Here is a 20190-nt window from a genome sequence, read left to right on the forward strand (position 1 = left end):
TTAGTCCTTCGCATGTTTGCCTCGTCAACTTGGCCCGCATCCAAAAAAAAAATACCAAAAACAAAATCAAAATAACAAAACTACGACTTTACGCTTAGATACTTAGCATAGAGGAGAGTATAGTGTGTCAGCTGAAACAGCAAAGGATCATTAACGAGAGAAATAAGGGATGTTAACCTTCAAAGCGAGTGGATTTGCATATCGTTGTGTTGTCTCTATTTTTCACTAAATATTTATTCAGATTGAAAGTCAAATCAAATGGTAGTTTTTTTTTTCTTTGGTTTGTTGCTTTGTCTACCAATGCGCCTTATGAGATTTTTTTTGTTAGATCCTGTGTGCCTGTAAGAAACACTTAACACTCAAATTAAGGCAGGAATTTGTAGGAATATAAATTTCGTCCTTTCTACATTTCTCCTTCCCCATCAGCAAGAAAACTGTACGACGACAAAGTGTTTCTGATTGCTGAACACACCGAGAGCAAGAAATAAAGTGTGACATTGGGGGCATTAGACAAATTTGCAATTCAAAAATAACGAAACGAACAAAAAAAAAAAAAAGAAAAATTGTCCTTAATTGAAAACAAAGTTGATCAAGAGCAATTGTTTTACAAGAAGACAAACAAGGTGAATACTATATTCAGAGCTTACAGATTGGTCTCTGGTTTCCATGGTGTACCTAACGCTCTGTTCCTGCAAATTAGTGGGAGGGATTTGAATTTTGTAAGTCTTTCCTGATGATACCTTAACAGCAACTACCTTTCGTAAAGACTCAACTCGATAAGATTGTTGCTGGTGTGCTTTAATCTTTAATTAAATTATAAGACATCTAGTATTTTCTCTTCAAAAACAAATGAAAATAAATGAACACAGTGGAATTGTGTGTATGTTTTTTTTTGGAAATGAGGGGGAAATAAAATTGAATCGATTATTGTTTTTTTTTTTGTTTTTAATTCATTTTCTTAATTCGATGTCACATTTTTGAGCAATACTATTAGTTATGCTAATATTTAAGGACTTTTCAAAGTAATTTTATGTTGGCAATGGGGTTTATTGGATTAGCGGGGGAGAATTGAATTGAGTTCATTATTACCCCAAGGGCTATGAATCGGATATCAATAAAAGCTAATTAATTATTTATGTAATTAAGAGATTGAAGTATACTGTGAATGAGGGATAATTAAAAAATGTATAACCAATTTTCGGGAAATACTTTGACATTCTGATTTTGATTTTTTTTTTGGTTTTGATTTGTTTGCTAAAGTGTTGTTTAAAGTTGTAGTAGTTGAATGTTTTATGAAGAATTCAGAGTCGTCACTCAATTAAAAATTGTATTCAAGTGGACATTTGCTCTTGCGTTTTGCACACTTCAAAAATCTAAACCTAAGGATTTCTTTAATTCTAGCTTATACCAAATTAGGAAATTTAAAAAAATGCAAATTTCTCAAGAACGCTTGTAACGATTTCAATTATCAATTTTTTTTTTCGTGGAAGTATAGTTATACAAAAAATTATTAACAAAGTACTTTAAGTTAGTCAAAAAGAGTACATGAAAACTTTTTGTTCGTTCACTCGGGCGTATGCGTACTATTTTTTTTTTAACAATAAATGTTATAAGAGACGTAGAGACATCGTACAACACCAAACCTTTGATATTTTTTCAACATATCTTTTAAGCTTAAATTTGAAATGTTAACCAATTTCTATAGAAATAACTTAAAGATTCAATTTTATAATACAAACAGTGTGAACCCTATCAAATTATACTTATTTGAGGGCAACGTCCGCTACGTATACCTATATTTGGCCAATGGCAATAGCCTATGAAATATGTGGAAATTTTTAAATCACATTATGAGTACACTAAAAATGATGATGCAGCATAACTTATAGCAAGTAAGTCAATTATTTTATATAAAGGTTTATTCGATTTGAAACCCCTAAACTATGGTCTTCTCACTTGGGAGCATCGAACATAAATTTATAATAGAACTCCCAGATTAAACAATACAATATTTGAAACAGTTGCCCAATATCGGCTTTATGAAATCAGAAGCTTAAAGCGTTTCTGTGTTTTATTTCGGATACAAAAAAAAAATAAAAAACAAAATAAATTTAGATTTCGATAAAACTAACCTTTTAAATTAATCAAACAAACTTGATAAATTTATGTATTTATAAAATTTAACTATGTATCTATTTATTCTATTTGAAATAAACACTATTCTCATTCCAACAGCTAATTAATTTATGCATGTATTTTATTTATTTTTTTAAAAAAATCTTTTCAATGACTTCCTCTAATCAAACAAATAAACAAAAATATTATTTTTATACAGCGGTTGTATAATTTATATTTATTTTTTTATTCCGACAATTTGCATTAGAGAATTCTTCTTATTTACCTTGTCATTAAATTATATAGAAAACCAATTTAAAAAATATATACAAAAAAAGAAGAAAAAAAGCAAATAAAGTCGAAATAAATCATTTGGAAATATACCATTTCATGTAATAAATATTTGGTCACAAAAAAATGTATAAAAACAACAAAAAAATCCCAGAGAATATATAATTTCAAATAAACGGGAAACCGATATTTAAAAAAAAAAAAAAAACGATGTATATTAAATGAGTAATTCAGTCATGATTTCCGGCATCAAGTCCTTGTGTCCCAGATAAAAATATTTATGTAAAATAAAATAAAAAAAGGACTATTGAGAGAGGTATTTGTATATTCATTCATCGTTCGAATATTTTTTGTCTGGTATTTTTATTTGTTGAATGCTTTTCAAAAATCTACACCACATATTCATAGATGTAAATATTTAATAGATGTATGCGTTTTCATTTGAAAATCCCCATTCAAAGGCTGTAAGTACCAACTAAATATTTAAAAAAAATTTAGGTACGTAGGGCAAGGGTCAATGAATTCAACGTCATTGTACCTACCAATTGAATACAATCTATGAGATATTTTTAAATTACGACTTTTTTTTATTATTTCATCGTTTTATTGAAGATTCATTTTTTTAGAAGAAATTTATATTTGCTAGATAGGTTTTGGTTTTATATTCGATAAATAATAAATATGTAAGAGGAAAGCATTTTGTAACCCAACAGATATGTATCAAGCATTTTTTTTTTAATAAAATTTAAAATTCAATTTAACATTTAATTTTTAATATTAAGTTTTACGAATGAAAAGAAGAGTTTTTGAGTAATTTATTCACTTTTATGAATAAAAAACACAATTGTTTTGTATCATTTTTTAAAAATATAATTGTTTTCGATTACGCTTTGAAAACAAAACCGGTGAATTTTCTGCAATTCAATACTGAAAACAATCGAAATAATTTAATCTTCCCTTCGCGTGTTCAGTTTATTTACTAATCAAAGGTATTGATTTTATCCCTGATGTGTAATTTTCATTGTGCTTTAATGTAGCCCCATTGAAAAACCTCATAGTAAGCTCTAATGATTAAGTAATTAAAACACCTTTCCTATTAAAGTATTAAAGAAAATCTGTAAATAAATCAATTGTCTTCGAACTTCTGATGGATATCGATTTACTAAAGCGATAGACAATGGTGAATTTTTTCTATAAATATTTAATGTTGAGATCTTTTAGTACAACTTTCGCAGTTACTTAAAAAGAAAAGACACCTCTTAAAAAATAAACTTTTCTAGTTTTCAAACTGTCACAAAAAAAAAAAAAAATATTGAAAACTTCAAGTGAATCCCAAGTCAGTATGAATTGTGTATTCATGTGGTTGTGGGTTGAGTTGATAACAAGGATTAACACAGCATTTACTTATTTACATATCCTATCTACTTTCATTCTTCGAGTTAGTTTTGTATTTTTTTTTTTCATTTTTGTGTTGCTTTCTAAAGAAAAAGGTCTGATAAGAAGTATTTTTTTTTTTTTTTCACTTCTTTGGTAATAATTTTTGCAACCATAAACATTTGTAGTAGCCACTTTGTTTGTTCCCGGAAGGAAACAAGAGTCTTCTCCACCCAGTTTTCCTCCCGATATGGAAACTTTTTTACAAGTTTTGTGCTCTTTTTTTTTTTTTGCACTCGTAGACTCATGCGATCCTTGTTATAAAGAATGTTTTGCTGAATTTTAAATTATTTTTGTACCAAAAAGAAAGAGAAAAAAAAAATATAAAATTCTCTTCCAAAGTAAACGCTGTAAAATTATATACAAAAAAAAAGTTACATTCTGCAGAGGAAAAAAAAGACGAAAATAAAAACTGACTATATGGTGCTTCTATGTTAAAAATAAACTTTCAACTTCTAGGATTTATACATACATTTTTTTTTTTAACTTTTTGAGAAGCTCTAAATGAAAACCAAATTACTAACCCTTTTTTCGTAAAGGTGCTCCATTTAATCTGACCTTTCTTTTCAGCTGCATGAATCTAGAAAATTAAGAACCTTTTAGTTTGGAGGACCTTGGAATGTTCTATGCTGTTGGTGGTAATATAATGAACATGTGTGTGGTTTCTGGTGTAGAAAATTTTATATGAACAAGAAATATTCAAACAAAACGTGAGTGGTTTTTTTTTTTTTTTTTGAAAAAAAATTTTAAAGTTTTTCATAAGATTAAATGGATTAAATTTGCCTTAATAAGGCTTGGAAAAAAGATAAGAAATATTAATAGTTGTTTTATTTGGGTACTCGGACGTATAGTAGGTATACTTGTTTTTAATTTTTTTTTTACTGAAGCATAGAGCAAAATTTCAGTTTTCACCAATTTTCATTTTTGTAAATACCTAAACCTAAAGATATTCGAATGAAATTTTCTTTTGTCATTTGGGCGCATGTGAACTCCTTCTCATCCTTGACGTGGGGAAATTTATTCCATAAATGTTAACAGTTAAATATTAATCGAAAATATTAAAATTATATCTAAATTCCTCGATAGAGAATTTTCGTTGGTCACTCGGGCGTATGCGTACTTTTTTATGATTTTTATTCAATTTAATCATAAAATCCGCTGATGAGGCTTACATCAACTATAGATGTTAACAGTTAAATTCTTCAAAAATATATTCTTCAACAGTAACGTGAGACGGTCACTCAGGCGTATGCGTACTTTTTTCTGAAAATATTTTTTTGTTTATTTTGTTCTAATAAGATGAAATTATATAGGAAATATCTGCATTCTACGACGATAAATTGTTGTTCGACTACTCGGGCGCATGCTTGCTTTTTTTTAAATTTTATTTCATAAGAGCTACTACTGACCATTAATCGCATTCATAAGGAGTACCTAGTAAAAAAAAAAAAAACAGAAAATATCTACATTCTTGGATAGAAACCTTCCTTCGGTAGCTCGGGCTTATGCGTATTTTTTTTTAAACATTTTCTTTAACAATTTTGTTTTTAGATGTAAATTGTTAAAATAAACGACAACAGATAGAAACTTTACACATTCCTTGACATAATTTTGTATTTGGCTACTCGGGTTTATGCGTGTTCTTTTATTTTTTAATTCTTTCTTGTTACAATTTTATCTTCAAACAGTCATCATCTTTTTCGAAATTTTAGTTTCGGTAATTTTATTAAGTTGATCTCAGCAGAGACGTTGGCTTTGGTCTATCTCTTATCGATTGAATCAGAAACATCGACAAGTATTGAAAAAAATTAAACTGCTAGTGGGGCGTATAAGCACTTTATTTTTATTTAAAAAAAAATTATATAGTTGATTTTTGACTTCATTTGACAACTGACTCTTCCCTTAAATTATTCGAAATATTATAATTTTAATGACACCTACACATATATTAATACGCATACACAACATATACATAAATGTTCCTTAATGTGATCATATTTCCGGGATAAAAAAAATATAATCATCATTTTTGAAGCAACAAAAATCATCTTCAATTTCCTTAAGCTAAATTATTTTCGGCTTATTTCTTATTCAAATACACATTGAAAATTTTCATCTTAAAGGTCCTTATTTATTTATCTTTATTTTGGCAACTTATACATACATTTCCAAAGTCAAAGAGCGAGCAAACGAAAAAGATAATTCCCAGAAGTACTCAGTATTTAGGTTCATTAAAAATAACGTCATAAAATAAACGTTGTTGGTACTTATTGATTAGAGAATGGCTTTTTACTACCCTCTCTTCCTTTTTCAAACAAAAAAATTGCACATGAAATCTACTTACCTAGAAGCATCAACAACAGCAGGTGGGTGAATAAAAGTAATCCAAAACGACGCAGGTATTCCATCAGCATTTTTAACTTTGTTTTTTTTTTTTTTTTTTTTTTTTTACCAAATAATTTTCTCTATGTAAAGGTATGTATTTTTTATAACACTAATTAAATTTAATATCCTTTTCGTGTTGCTCCTTGTATAGTACTCACAGAGAGGGTGATGACAATTTTATGACATGTTGTTTTCTTTTTTTTTTTTGTAAATTTTGCACTTTTTTTATTATTATTATTTTTTTAATACTTTCGTTTGATTGAAATATAATACATTTTTAAGAACATGGTTTAAAAACAGAACAAGATATAAAATTCATGGATGAAAAAAAAATATATGTATAAACAATTTTCTAAAGATTGATGTTTGGAAGGAAAACAAGCCTTGGAATGACTTTGTTTGATTTTTCATTGAGCATGAGATGGGAATAGCTGGGTAATATACTTTCTTTTCATGGGTCGTTAAAAAAAAAACTTTGCAGGATAATATAACGAGAGTTCAACTACGGAATTCCTTATGGTTAATGGCTTTTTTGTTTTTGAACATTGAAATTTATCTACTGCAGACGTAATAAAAAGTTATGTGGCAAAATGAGTTTTTTAGAGTATTTTGAGTGACAAGGGAGAGAAATTTAATGTAATTAAGTCCAGTTGTTGTGGTGGACATGAGTTTTTTTTTATATTTTCAATCAAAAACTCATTTAGTCAATCCTTCTTAATAATGCTTTCATTACCTTATAGTATTAAATACTCAGACGTATGCACTCAATTAATTTGAATAATGTTTTTTATTTCTCGGATTAGACTCACAAAGAAAGCTGATTAATAAAAATTGACACATCATACCCTCAGAAACACAAATCCGGCTCGAAGGACTAAAATTTATTTATTGGTGTAGGTACAATTTCTCGGCTCCTTGACAACATACGAATGTTTTTTAATACTTGGAAAATACTCAAGTGCCGTTCTTGAGATTTTTATATTTATTAATCATCAAAAACATCAGCCTGGTGCTGCGTACTGTGCACCCTTTTTCATATTCCTAAAGGTTTTACTGTTTTTTGGGCTTAAACTCATACTTTTATCCTAAAATTCACTTTTGTGTCAAGAATTACTTGTTTACCTTTTTACTTCAACATTCAATAAACCTTTTTTTAGAGTCTAGGTTATTTATATGATCAAAAACAAAATTTACTTATTCGTTTTTTAGATAAGACAAAATATTTGGGATAGGTACTTCAAAGAATTTTTGTATTGTCTTTTTTTTTTGTTTTCTTCAAAGACCAAATAACTCAACACAACACTGCATGTCCTTCGGTTGACATGACAAAAATATTTAACAAATATTTCCAATACAAATTCTGGTCACTCGGGCGAATACGCACTTTTTTTTACACACAATTCTTTTCTAAATCATAATTTTCTGTTGATGTTGTGTCAGATTCAAAGACAAAATTTCAGTTGACAAAAAATCAATATTAAATAGAGATTGAAATTTCAAAGGATATCGCTCTCAAAGGAATAATCACAAAAAATTTCAACTTCAACGCCCGCCACGTGAATACGTGAATAAACTCTTCACACCATCTAGATATCTGGCACACAAAAAAAAAAAGACAAGGCGCACACTTTTTTTATTTTGTATTTTCTTTTGTGTTGTGTCGGCAGCGTATTACACTTCAATCAAACACATTTTTTTTATTCACATTAAATATTACTCTTCCCGTGAGTGAAATACATTTTTGTGCCTCTCCGAATTTGTATTAAGGGTCAATTATTACTTCTTGTCGGCAAACGTATCTAAGATCTATTTCTTTTTTATTTTTTTGTATTTTTCCCCGTGAATAATTTTAAACATGCGAGAAACCAACCTAACGTAATACTTTACGTATTGAGAGTTTAAGAGTTTTGGATTACGATTTACGCACGCAACCGTTTCATTGTGTCGACGGAAAATTCGTTTTTACACGAACAAAAACAAAACACAAAAAATACAAAAACAAAAAAAAGAATTATTAAGGGTGCTAGAGAACATTTTCTAACATGAGGACCCTTGCTGTAGGATTTTCCAAGTAATACTGTTTTGATGGAAGAGAAATTGTTTGAAAATTTTAGGTTTCCCATGAAAATATTCCATGGACTTTTGGATATACAGTAGCAATGTTGTGATGGGAAGGACACACTGTGTAAAAAGGTATCGCATGTGAGAAAAAGCTTTTCCTCATTTTCCTCAACATCCACCATGAACCTTTACAGTTGTTTGGTCCGAAAGGACCAAAATTCTCTCTTAACTCGATGGAAGGAAGGAACTTTTCTCTTTGGTTTGTTGGCAGCAGCAGAGTGTGTAAAATTGAGTTTTTTAATGCGGCAACTAGGTCAAAAAAATTTGTGTTAGGAAGGCCATGTGTAAATTGGGGCTGGAAAATTTGATTAAAATCAAACAATGTTTTGTTGTTATCCTTTTAATTGGACGATTCATGTATTGTATGATACCGATGATGGTAAAGTTAACAATGTTAAACTTTTTATTTTTAAAAGTTTAAGAATAAATTTAATTTTTTTTTTTCTTAATTTTATTAAATCAATTCATATAAAAAGTAAATGAAATTATTTTTAAACCTTTCACGTGGGCTCTATTCAAAAATAGAACTCTTAAGGGATGTGGAAGCTTTAAGTTCTGCGTGAACATTAACAAGCATTTGAACTTTTCACCCTTTTCACGCACCATAGAACTTGGTTTTTCTGACAACAACAACAACAAGCTTACTACATAAAATGAAATAAAAATAATAAAAAATATATAGAAACTACCTTCCCAGAGAGAAAAAGAAGTTTTCCATTAGACCTGAGGGCTGCGGTTGCAACACTTACAAAGCCGCAGGACATCACTGTACCGTGAAGCTTTTGATGAAATGCGTTCAACGAAAATTGACATACAAACAGAATACGAACATGAACAAAAAATAAATTTAAAAAAAATGGGAAAAGGAACGAAAAATAAAAAGAAAATCTAACATCTCGTCCTCGTGATGATGCGTAGTTGTGTTGAATTTATGAATAAAAGATTCTTTTGGCCTGTAAATCTCCCTTATAAAAGAAGAGTTGTGTGCGAAATTATGTATATTGAATTTTTTTTTACTTTTTTTCTGATTCATTTGATGAGAGAGAGAAAGGATGGTGTATGATGATGGAAGTTTGAGGGAAGGTGAAATATGGATGAATATTTATGTAGTGATTTTGAATTTATTGAATTGACAGATGTAGGTGCTTTGAGTAGTGTGATGATGTGGAGGTGCATTGATTGATTTTTTTTTTTATTTGTATTTATATAGAAATGCAAAAATTTAAATATGATTTTGTTTATGATTTAATTCATGATTTTTATTTGTTTTAGCGAGACAGATAATATACATTTTTCGTTGTTTTTTTTTGCATTTTTTTTTTAAATATTTGAATAATAATTGCATGACGATTATAAAATGCAAATTATTTATTTTGATTACTTTGTGTCAATATTTGTGTTTAATTAACGAATATCTGAATCAAATACAAAAAAAAAAATATTAAAACAAAAATTAATCGGAAACTAATATAAGTTATTATTTGTCAACTATTTACTTTTTAAATTGAAACAAAACAATCAACCAATTATTAATTTTACAAAAATTATTCAAAATTTAAAATGTCTCTGGGCTTTTTCATAAAAATTTTAATTAATACGGAAATATTTCGAAAATAAATAAAAAAATATTATTAAAAAAAAAAAACTAATAACAAAGAATAGCTTTACCTAACTGGCAAGCTGGGTGAAAATCAAAATTTAATTAGCAAACAAATTATTTCTATCAATAAAATAATTTGATTCTAAATTTTTAATAAAAAAAATGGTGGGTCGTTAGTATAAGAAAAACAAAAGCTTCTGCAGATCGTTATCATTCAATCGACATTTTTTTGTTGATTTTCTTACCTACTTCCTGCAAATTTATTATTTATTGACGATTTTACCCTTTATTTTAATACACATATTGCAAGAATTCCATCAAGTGGGGTTGAAATTTCATATGACAATCTTCTTTTAAAAGGATTTAAGTTAATATTAAGTAAATAAAGGCGTTGGTAAGTAGAATGACGGATGAAATAAAGAAAGAATATCTAATAAAGAAGGAATAAGGGACCATTTATTCTATATCAATTTAAGACAAAAAAAAAGAATGAATTAAGAAGTCTCATGCCGAACTCATGCTATTTTTTGCTACGTATTATTTATACTTTAAATTAATCCAACCTTGAATGCGTTTCCAGGAGATTTTTGTCACGCGTAAATTTCACCTTAAACCTGGCCTAGAAATTGTCTGACATAAAGCTATAAAGCTATTTAGAATAACAATGCACATTTAAAAAATAAAACATAATAATTATTTTTTTTTTTTCTCAAAACAAAGACTTAAAGAAATTTAAATTAATTTCATCCATACAAAAACACGACCTTGAGTCAAAAATAAAAAAATTAAAACTTATTATATTAAAAATTACAGAATTGTTTTTCTCTTTTTTTTATTCTTTTGTTTCCCTTTTTTTACTCTTTCACTATTTAATTTTCCATGCAAGGTTTAAAATTTTATCGACCAAGGAAACACTTTGGGTTCTTTTTTTATTTCATTTTTTTTTTTCGTGTGTAAAATACTCATGAGAGTCAATGTCATTTAAAATTAAAAAAAAAAAAAAGTTGGTCGACGGCGTTCGTTAATTGATTTAAACACCCTTTGATAGCTTTTTCCTTTAATTACTATCACACGGTTTCTTGACGGATATATAAATCAATTATAAACACATTTTTAGTAGTTTCAATGTTTATTATATCTTCATTTTTAACTGCAATTTTTTTGTGCGTATTTAAAATTTTAAAACGAACGTTAATTTGTGGTGACTTTGAAATTTGAATTAAAAAAAAAAACGTTTGAGTTATGTTAAAGGCTTTTAAATCATTAAAATTTAAAGTTTAATGAAACCTTTTGAGGTCCAAAAAACTTTAATGCTTAATAATAATTGTTTTTTAAACAAACATATGTATTAGGGTGGGTCAATAAAACGAAATTCTTTTTTTTTGATTTGGTACTCCGAAAAATCGATTGCTAGACACCTCTAGAATATACACACCAAATATGAGCTCTTTATATTAATGGGAAGGTCCTTCGCTTTGCAATTTTCCATTTTTACATCAAGCTTCTACTAAAAAAAAAATAATTTTTTTATTAATTGACTTTTTACCAAATTTCTTTTCATATTCTTGTAGGAAATTGAACGCTCTACAAAAAAGGCCTTATACACTTTTTTCGTTTATCTAACCGTTAAATAGATATTTGAGGTCCAAAAATCGAGGAATCTTTAAAAATTCGTTTTTTGTTCTTAAATTTGTAACAAATTGAAAAATTATAATAATCAAACGCGCAAGACATATTCTTGTTGGAAATTGATTGCTCCACAAAAAAGGTTTTTGTTAAATTTTTTCATTAATCTACTCATTCTAAAGATATTCGAGGTCGAAGTTAAAAAAAATTATAAAAACATTTTATATTTTTAAAAATCTTCTAGTTCACTAAAAATTCATTATTTTCATTTTACTAAGACGTATTCTTGTAGGGGCTTAAACGTTCTACAAAAAATTCCTTGGAATCAAATTGATTGCTTTAACCGTTTAGAAGATATTCGTATCCAAACCAATGCCCACTGATTTCAATAGTTTTCTTATGACCCGTATGTATTGCGATTTGGAACAAGAATATGTCTTGCGCGTTTGATTATTATAATTTTTCAATTTGTTACAAATTTAAGAACAAAAAACGAATTTTTAAAGATTCCTCGATTTTTGGACCTCAAATATCTATTTAACGGTTAGATAAACGAAAAAAGTGTATAAGGCCTTTTTTGTAGAGCGTTCAATTTCCTACAAGAATATGAAAAGAAATTTGGTAAAAAGTCAATCAATAAAAAAATTATTTGTTTTTATCAGAAGCTTGATGTAAAAATGGAAAATTGCAAAGCGGAGGACCTTCCCATTAATATAAAGAGCTCATATTTGGTGTGTATATTCTAGAGGTGTCTAGCAATCGATTTTTCGGAGTACCAAATCAAAAAAAAAATTTCAATTTTTTTGACCCACCCTAATATGTATGTAGGTTCGTCGATATATTTCGATGTTAAATTCGTACAAATAAATAGATACTTTTGAAAAATATAAAAAAAAATACAAAAAATAGAGAATATCTGTTCCAGAGGACAATAGTTGCGTTTCAACAAACCAACTACTGATTCAAAAGTCGTAAACTGATTTCAAGACCCCTGTTAAAATATTTTTTTTTTCTGTTTGGTTATAATTATACAGAAAAAGTGCGTTAAGACGTACATATTTACTTTGGGAGTTTAGTTTGAAGTATTCATTGATTTTTTTTGTAAAATTTGTTAGCCTTAAAAAAAAATTCTATGAGAATTGAAGTTACAAAAACAAAAATAAAATGTACCTATTCCAAAATTGTAAGAAAATATTTTTTTCATTAAATGAAATCCTTGCAAATGCATACCCAAGACAAACTTAATTAATTGCGTTGGTGCAGTTTTTTTCTAGATAAGTAGCTGGAATTTTTCTTCCTGCTTTACAGAGTTTTCTCTTCAAATTATTAAAATTATTAATTTTTAGAATTATTAATTCTTGAAAGCTGAAATATTTTAAAAACAGCTTCCATCCAATAACTTATAGAAACGAAAAATACAAAATTTATTACCTGTCGCTACAAGGATTTTACTAAAAAGAAATTTAAGTTTAGAATTTTTTCCATGAATTAAATAGACTTTAAGTTTTATTTTAATGATCAAAAATACACAAACATGCCTTTAGGTATCAATTTATTCCTTTAACAAATTGCAATTAAAATCATCTCAACAATTATGCGAAACCATTTTGTTTTTTCTTTGATACAAAAATTAATTGAATAACTCAAACCCTCAAAACAAAAACTCAAATTGCAAAAATATAAATTGATTTGCAGGAACATTTTTTCATTGCCTTCGTCAATTGACTGATGTCAAGTTTAAATCATCCATCTAAAATGCTTTTTTTCTCAGTAAAATAAAAAAAAAATAAAAAACTACTCTCGACCTCGATTTTCAACAATATTCTCCCTCCCTGTCATCGAACATCAAGAATTCACACTAAGAACTGCAAATTATTTCTAAGTAATTGACTGCAAGAAAATAATCTCCATTTCCATTCATTCATCCTTGGATGCAATTTTCTGCTCGTTTTATCAAACAAATTACAAATTGGATCAGGAAAATTGAAAGAAATTAATACACAAACGACGATTCAGAGAGAGAATGAGAGAGAGAGAGAGATGCTTGACAATTTTTGCTAGTCACACAAATACGTACAATTTTTTTTTTATACATATTGGTTGGTATTTGAAAAATAGAGATATCCTTGGGTGAAAAGGTTCCTTCTTTTTTTTTTTAGTTATAAGTTTGTCATGCAGGCAGGCAAGCAGGCAGGACACTGACATACAATTGAAATTGAAAAAATAAAAAATCGAAAATTGAATAAAACTTTCAAATCTTTTGTGTGGATTTAGGCAAATGGAGGGGAACATTTTGTTGACTCTCAATCAGGCAATGCAATTTTTGAGGACAGGCAGGAATATAAATCGAAATTCTATGGTTTTTGCTTTTGTGTTATAAAATGTTTTTCAAACCACCGCACAAATACATAAAGTATGGAAAATTTAGGGCACGTTTTTTTCATAACGTTTTTTTTTTCATTTTTTTTTTTGTTCGAATTTCAGATGAGTGACATACTTCAAAGTGACCTCTATTTTCATCGAATAAACATTTTTGTCACTAAGTGGCACTTAACAAACTCAATGAGAGATTCTTTGTAATAGAATATCTATATCTACTTAATAGAAAATAATTTTGATAGAAAATAAATATAAAATGTGATTTGCTTTGACAAAAAAAAGTACGTATACGCCCGAGTGTGCAGTACAAAAATGTTGTATTGTGTGAGTTGCTCAAAATGTTTGGCTTTAAGTACACTTTAAGGGAAACAAGTTAACAAATATTTACAGAGAATGAAAACAATACATAAATTATAAATCCCAGTTTTGCCTTGAACCTTAAAAAGTCACTATCTGATTTTTTATATTTTTTTTTAACACACTCTTCTTCATTTTTAAGTTACAATATAGGAAAACATAACATTAATTGGTTAAGTAACTCAAGCATTTTTGTTCACTAAGTGCTTTTGGGCCACATATATGACCTTTACATAATAAGTCATTGAATATCCATTAATTTTAAGGTAACCAAAGGACCGTCTCATTCTAAATGTAAAACATCCTATCGCTTTCATATTTGCACGAAAAATTCTAATTTCATAGAAATCGTTAAAAAGGTAACCGAAACCCATCATAAAAGCTTTATTTTCATATGTGCCTCTATGTGTATATGTCAGATTATTACCACTCAGGTGCGACAGTAATTTCACTTTAAGTCACACAAAGAAGGATGAATGAATGAAACTCACGGTAAGTGTAGGTTACAACTGTGGCAATGGCGGCTCACGCAGTATTATAATACTTCTTCATCCTTTTTACCATGTCTGTTGGCCATCCTCTGTCGTCGTCGTTGTCGTTGTCGCCGGTCACTTTCGTGCTACGCCACATATGTCTAGCGCGAATAGACACAGCAGGACGACACTGCTTCTGCCATAGTGGACATACATTCATAGGTGTAAGGATAAAGTTAGCACATTCGCTTATCTTAATCCATGAAAATACATTCCAACTTCATTGTCCGCTCGTTGCTTGGGTAATGTTCCACATGAAAGGTACTCTCATGTCTAATAGAGTGTAATTAGTATTGCGGTTTAATGAAAAGAATGGCAGAACTTTTGTTGTCCACTCTCGCCAGGATACCAGCAGTTTGTATTCATTGGACAAAGAAAAGAAAAAAAAAGAGACAAAAAAAAGCTTCATAAGAACATTAACCTGGTGTGTGTCTAATAAGTTGGATGACAGTTGTGGTTGGAAAGACTTTAAGTAGCTAGACAATATTCATAATTGTAGAATGTGAGAGGATAATTTAAATTAGATTTGATTTTTTTTTTTAAATAACTTCTTTTTAATTGAAGTGAGTGATTCCATTTTATTAAGCGGTTTTAAGTGCACTATCATTTTAAATGGTTTCATGTTCCCAAACTTACAAACATGCAAAAGTTTCATAAAAAGTTCATAACAAATTTTCACTTAATTTCAAAACTTAAAAAAAAAGTAAAACTCCCACACATTTACTTATTTTTTTCAATGGATTATCCATAAACCTCAAAAAATTAAAAGTTTTTTAAATCAAATTAAAAAGTATTCCTTCTAACAAAAAGAAAATAATAAAATCATATATTATGCCAGACGACTTGAAGGGGGCGTCTCGACTACATTGAGTCGTTCGTGAGAATTATATAAAAGAAACACAATTTTTTACCTTCGCACTACCTGTCATCATTATTTCACTTTTAAAAAAGTTAAATAAAAAAGAACTTAAGTTTAACAAGAAATAAACTTTGCTTTACTATTCAATTAAATATTTACTTAACATTTAAGCCAACCTCTCTCTCCCTATATAATTTGCATTTGTAATTATTTTTTCATCTTGTGTGTTTCTCGCACGTAAATTGTTATTTTTTTTTTCCTTTGGAGTTTATTTTTTTTTCGTGTTTGTCAAATTGAAATGCATGCATTGCAATTTCTGGATCACTTAGGTTATGGATGGAACTAAGGAAATTTTCAGGGCGCTTTGGTTTATAAATAACAAAAGTGATTAAAATAAATTTTAACAAATCGTCGGAACAACGCCAAAAACCGCGAATCTGCATTTTTGGACATTTTGACTTTAATGTGTCATTTTACTTGTTATCGTCCCTCTATTCACTGCGTCAATCCCAATCCTCCATCTGTTGCCTAGAAGTCTAAAATATCAATTTTTGTTGCACGAGTTTCCATAAATTTGCATGTGTTTCCAAAACTTTGAAACCGTTTTTCTCAAAACTACAATTTTGCAGATTCGTGGTTTTGGCTTTGTGCCCACGAAATTATAGTGTTAGTTGAAAGAAATTTCGTACATTATTGTTCTTTTTGTTAAGAGGTCTTAAAAGAACCGTAAGTTCATTGATCATTTCAAGTTTTGCTGAATAACCGAGTACATAAGTAAGGCATAAAACCAAAATTAAGTTGCTTTTAAAAGCAGAAGGTACTCAATATCTTATTAATTGTTTGAGTACTTTTTATTTCTTTTAAGTTCAGTTCTAAACAATGTACATTAAGAAATAAATGTACTGAAAGAATAAAAAAAAATGTAAAGTACAACTTTAAGGAACTAAATTGGTAAGTTCCACATTTAAAGTACACTTCTTAAAACTAGAAGTTAAGAACTTTTATTTTCTTATATTTACTTGAAAATTACAACTACTTGACTATAAATTCGTATACAGTACACAATTACTGAGTTACTAAACAGTATGTACTGATTATATGGTACTCTTAGCCACTTTCCACCGGGTTTTAGTTGATTTTGAATGGGTGAAATTTTGTTAAGCCTTGATTTGAGTTAATCGTTGCTTTCTAAATTTTTTAGTTTGGTTTGGTTCAGTACATTTTTTTGGAACGCATTGTTACAACAACTTTTACGAACTTTAAATTTCCTTATAAATATTAAGGGCGCCAAATCTTGTCGTTCCGTCAGTTTTTTTCCGCAAAAACATATATTTGCACACATAGTTTTAATCAAATACAAAACCTTTTATTCCGCAAAGGGGATGAAATGAGGAGGAACAAACAGCAGAAAAAAAAGATGAAGAAAAAAAAAAACAACTCAATGCGATTTATGTGAACAGTCTTATGTTATGTTGTATCGCATTTCAAACAAAGGGAACCCTCTGCTACTTTTCTGTTACGTACTATCAATTTTCATAGAGGAGCAGCTTTTTAATTCCTTTGTCCGTGTTGTAGTTCGACTTGTATTGTTGTTGTTGTTTTTTTTTTTTGAGAGGATCTAAGTTTTTTACATGTTGTTTTCATTTGAACTAACTAAGCTTGAGAATTAAACAGGAGCTAACCTTTCTCTATCTCTACCTACTCTAGTTTTTCTTTTTTTCTTTTCAAGGATCTCTTTCTTGGTTTTTTTTTTATTTAAAATTAATTTTCATTTCATGTATGTTTTTTTGTTTGTGTTGTTTGTGAAGCTTGTTCTCATTCTATAAGAAATCTTAAAAAGAACTCCTTTAGACTTTCACATATTTGTGTGTATAATTCCAAAAAGGATAAATTTGGTGCTCTTTTTTATCAGCACTTCCTTGCCGCACATTCATTTTTCAGCCTCATTGGATAAGAGTGTTTATCTTTTTTGCACAACCCTCTTTGGACATAGAGTTAGGTCCTATACAAAGGATAAGAGTGAAATAATGGTCACTTCCTTTTGGGGGAAGAATCACCTCAAGTTGATAAGGGAATTCACTCTGCAATTATTCTAAAGTTGTAAAACACCTTGTTGTTTTACTCCTTTTTTTTTTTCTCCCCACAAATCTTCTACAAATTCGAAAAACTTTTGTACAAATGTTATTCCAATGGAATACAAAACCGCGCGCGTAAGGTTTTCAATTAATTACCTGAGGGTGCATGTGATGAAACGATGATATCGGAACTTTGCTTTCTTCGTAGTAAAATATTGACTACACATTTCTGGAGGACGTTTTTCGGTTTCAAGTTTCTGGTTTTGTTGGAGTTAGTCTCGAAACATTGAGTAGGAACCGATAGAATAGAATAATAGGTATCCTTGCCGTGTTGTATTGTTTCATAAATCTTTTGAATCTCTCTTTCCACACACACACACACACACACATACAAAAAAAAGGGAATAATTGGCTGGCAAAATGCAATTGAAGGAATCATAGCAATTTGCATACCTTTACCTATACGAGCAGAGAGATGATGCGAATAATTCTACAGTTCTCTGGTTATTTAATTTTATCAGTTGAAGAGGTGTTTGGGCGGGACGAACGAAGGCTTGTGTGGTGCATCGAATTCATTTGTTTTATATGTGAATATGGAGAAATTGCTGTCGGAAAGTTCGAATTTTTCATTTAAATTTATTGCATTTTCAACGTGGCGATATCTTTTGAATTGTTTTACACTTTCCGTGCATTTTCAAATTGAATGCTATTTTTATTTTTTTTCATTTTTTTTTATCCAATTCAAATAATGATACGAGTTTTTACAAGTTTTAAGGGCATATAACAATCCATATATTTTTAATTTTGGTAGGTGAATTTTTTGTGTAAATATTGTAAAATAATAAAAGATGTAACTCTAGGATACTGTCATCGTTGATATGTTTGTATATTTTGAACAATTTTTAATGTGAAAAAGTTTCATTAATCAAATAAAGAGAAAGAGTTACAAAGTATTGTATATCTTCTTTTCAATTCATCTGAAATTTATTTAACTTCCAAAGAACATACCTTTGTTTTTATCAGGAACTCTTCTTAGTTGCACGAAAGTCTTTAAACTCAGGATGTATAAAAATAGTTGCTTGTATTCTTATTTAATTTCAGTTGAAGTCACTTTGTAGGTACTTGAAGGTTGATAGATAAGTTTCATTTGTATAAGGTCTTTCACAGAGAGTGATAGTATTTAAACTTTAAATAGAACAACCAACAATCTGACATTTCTTTTAATTTTTTGCTTGTTTTTAACCGTTATAGGTGAGTAAAAAAAAAGCAAACTTTTCATAAGAATTTTTTAGTGAAATTTTTATTTCTATATTTAACAGCTTTAATTCCGAGTAAATCCAATTTGCTTGGAAATTTTGAAATTTCATTTTTGTTTACTGCCTGGTATTAATTTCTGAGAATAGAAAAATGCATGGTGTGGTGGTGAAAAGTGCAAGGTGTGGTGTGCTTTTTGAAACCTTTTTTAAGTTATTGAGCTTGGTGTTTTGAAATTTTACACGATTTTTTTTGCAAAAACTTTAAGGGTTGCCAAGCAATTTTGAAATGATTTTCAAACAATTTTAAAAAAGATATTTTAGGAACGCTACATTCTTGTTTTATTAAAAAGTGCAAAAAAAAAAAAAACGATAAGCCAGTGTTTTTTTCATGTCTGTATTAGAATAAGGGACTTTTTTTCAACGACAAACTGCTTACAAAGATGGAACTTTTTAGTAAACAAAAATCCAGTGAATCTTTTTTAAAACTTGAAAGGTCACTGTGGCGAATACGTAACATTTTATTTTACAGAAAATTTCAACGAATAATACAAAAATTAAACCATTTGACCTTTTTGTCATTGACCTACTTAATCCAAAAAAATTGAAACCACATCAGTTTTCAGGATAATTTAAATTTTCTGTGAAAAAAAAATCAAACGACGTAAGTAGGCAAATAAAAATTCTTTATGAAACAAAATTCCTAGAAAGTTTTACAAAAGCCACACGTAGTCCATAATTAATTAGCTCAAAACATCGAATCAACTTGTTCGTACTTTGGAATGTATGTAAATTAATAAAATCGACATTATTGTTTATCAATATATCGACTCTACCAAGAAATCAAAATAAAGGAATTTCATTAATAAATTATCAAGTTGTGTATTTTGTCTGAATACTTTTTTGATTAAATTAGAAGTTTGATCTTGAAAATTTAATAAAAGCCTCGAATTATTTTTCTTTTTGAAATTTAAATATGAAAAAAACAACAAAATCAGAGTTTTTGAGCTCTTTTTCGTTTAAATGGAAAAATAGTAGATGTCAGGTTTTTGTCCAAAAGAAAACAAAAAAAAAAAAAATTATCTCTCTCAAATTCTATAGAAAATCCTTAGGGAGACCAAAAGTATCAAGATAAATTCATAACTTATCCTGTTTAAGTTCA

At 28.6% G+C, this 20190-nt stretch overlaps 1 protein-coding gene across 2 annotated transcripts in view; it reads right to left on the bottom strand.

Annotated features, from left to right (window-relative positions):
- LOC129919984 (limbic system-associated membrane protein-like) overlaps positions 1–20190 on the bottom strand; it is a 190483-nt gene that overhangs the window by 23316 nt on the left and 146977 nt on the right. The window contains exon 1 of one of the 2 annotated variants that reach the window (XM_056001131.1): positions 6185–7783. The exons of the other annotated variant lie outside the window; for it this stretch is intronic. Coding sequence (XP_055857106.1) covers positions 6185–6254 — 70 coding nt within the window. The 5' untranslated portion in view covers positions 6255–7783. Of the gene's footprint in view, positions 1–6184; positions 7784–20190 lie in introns of those variants that run through there. 2 annotated transcript variants of the gene reach the window in all.

The sequence above is a fragment of the Episyrphus balteatus genome, chromosome 4 (assembly GCF_945859705.1).
Source record: "Episyrphus balteatus chromosome 4, idEpiBalt1.1, whole genome shotgun sequence".
Taxonomy (NCBI): Eukaryota; Metazoa; Arthropoda; class Insecta; order Diptera; family Syrphidae; genus Episyrphus; species Episyrphus balteatus.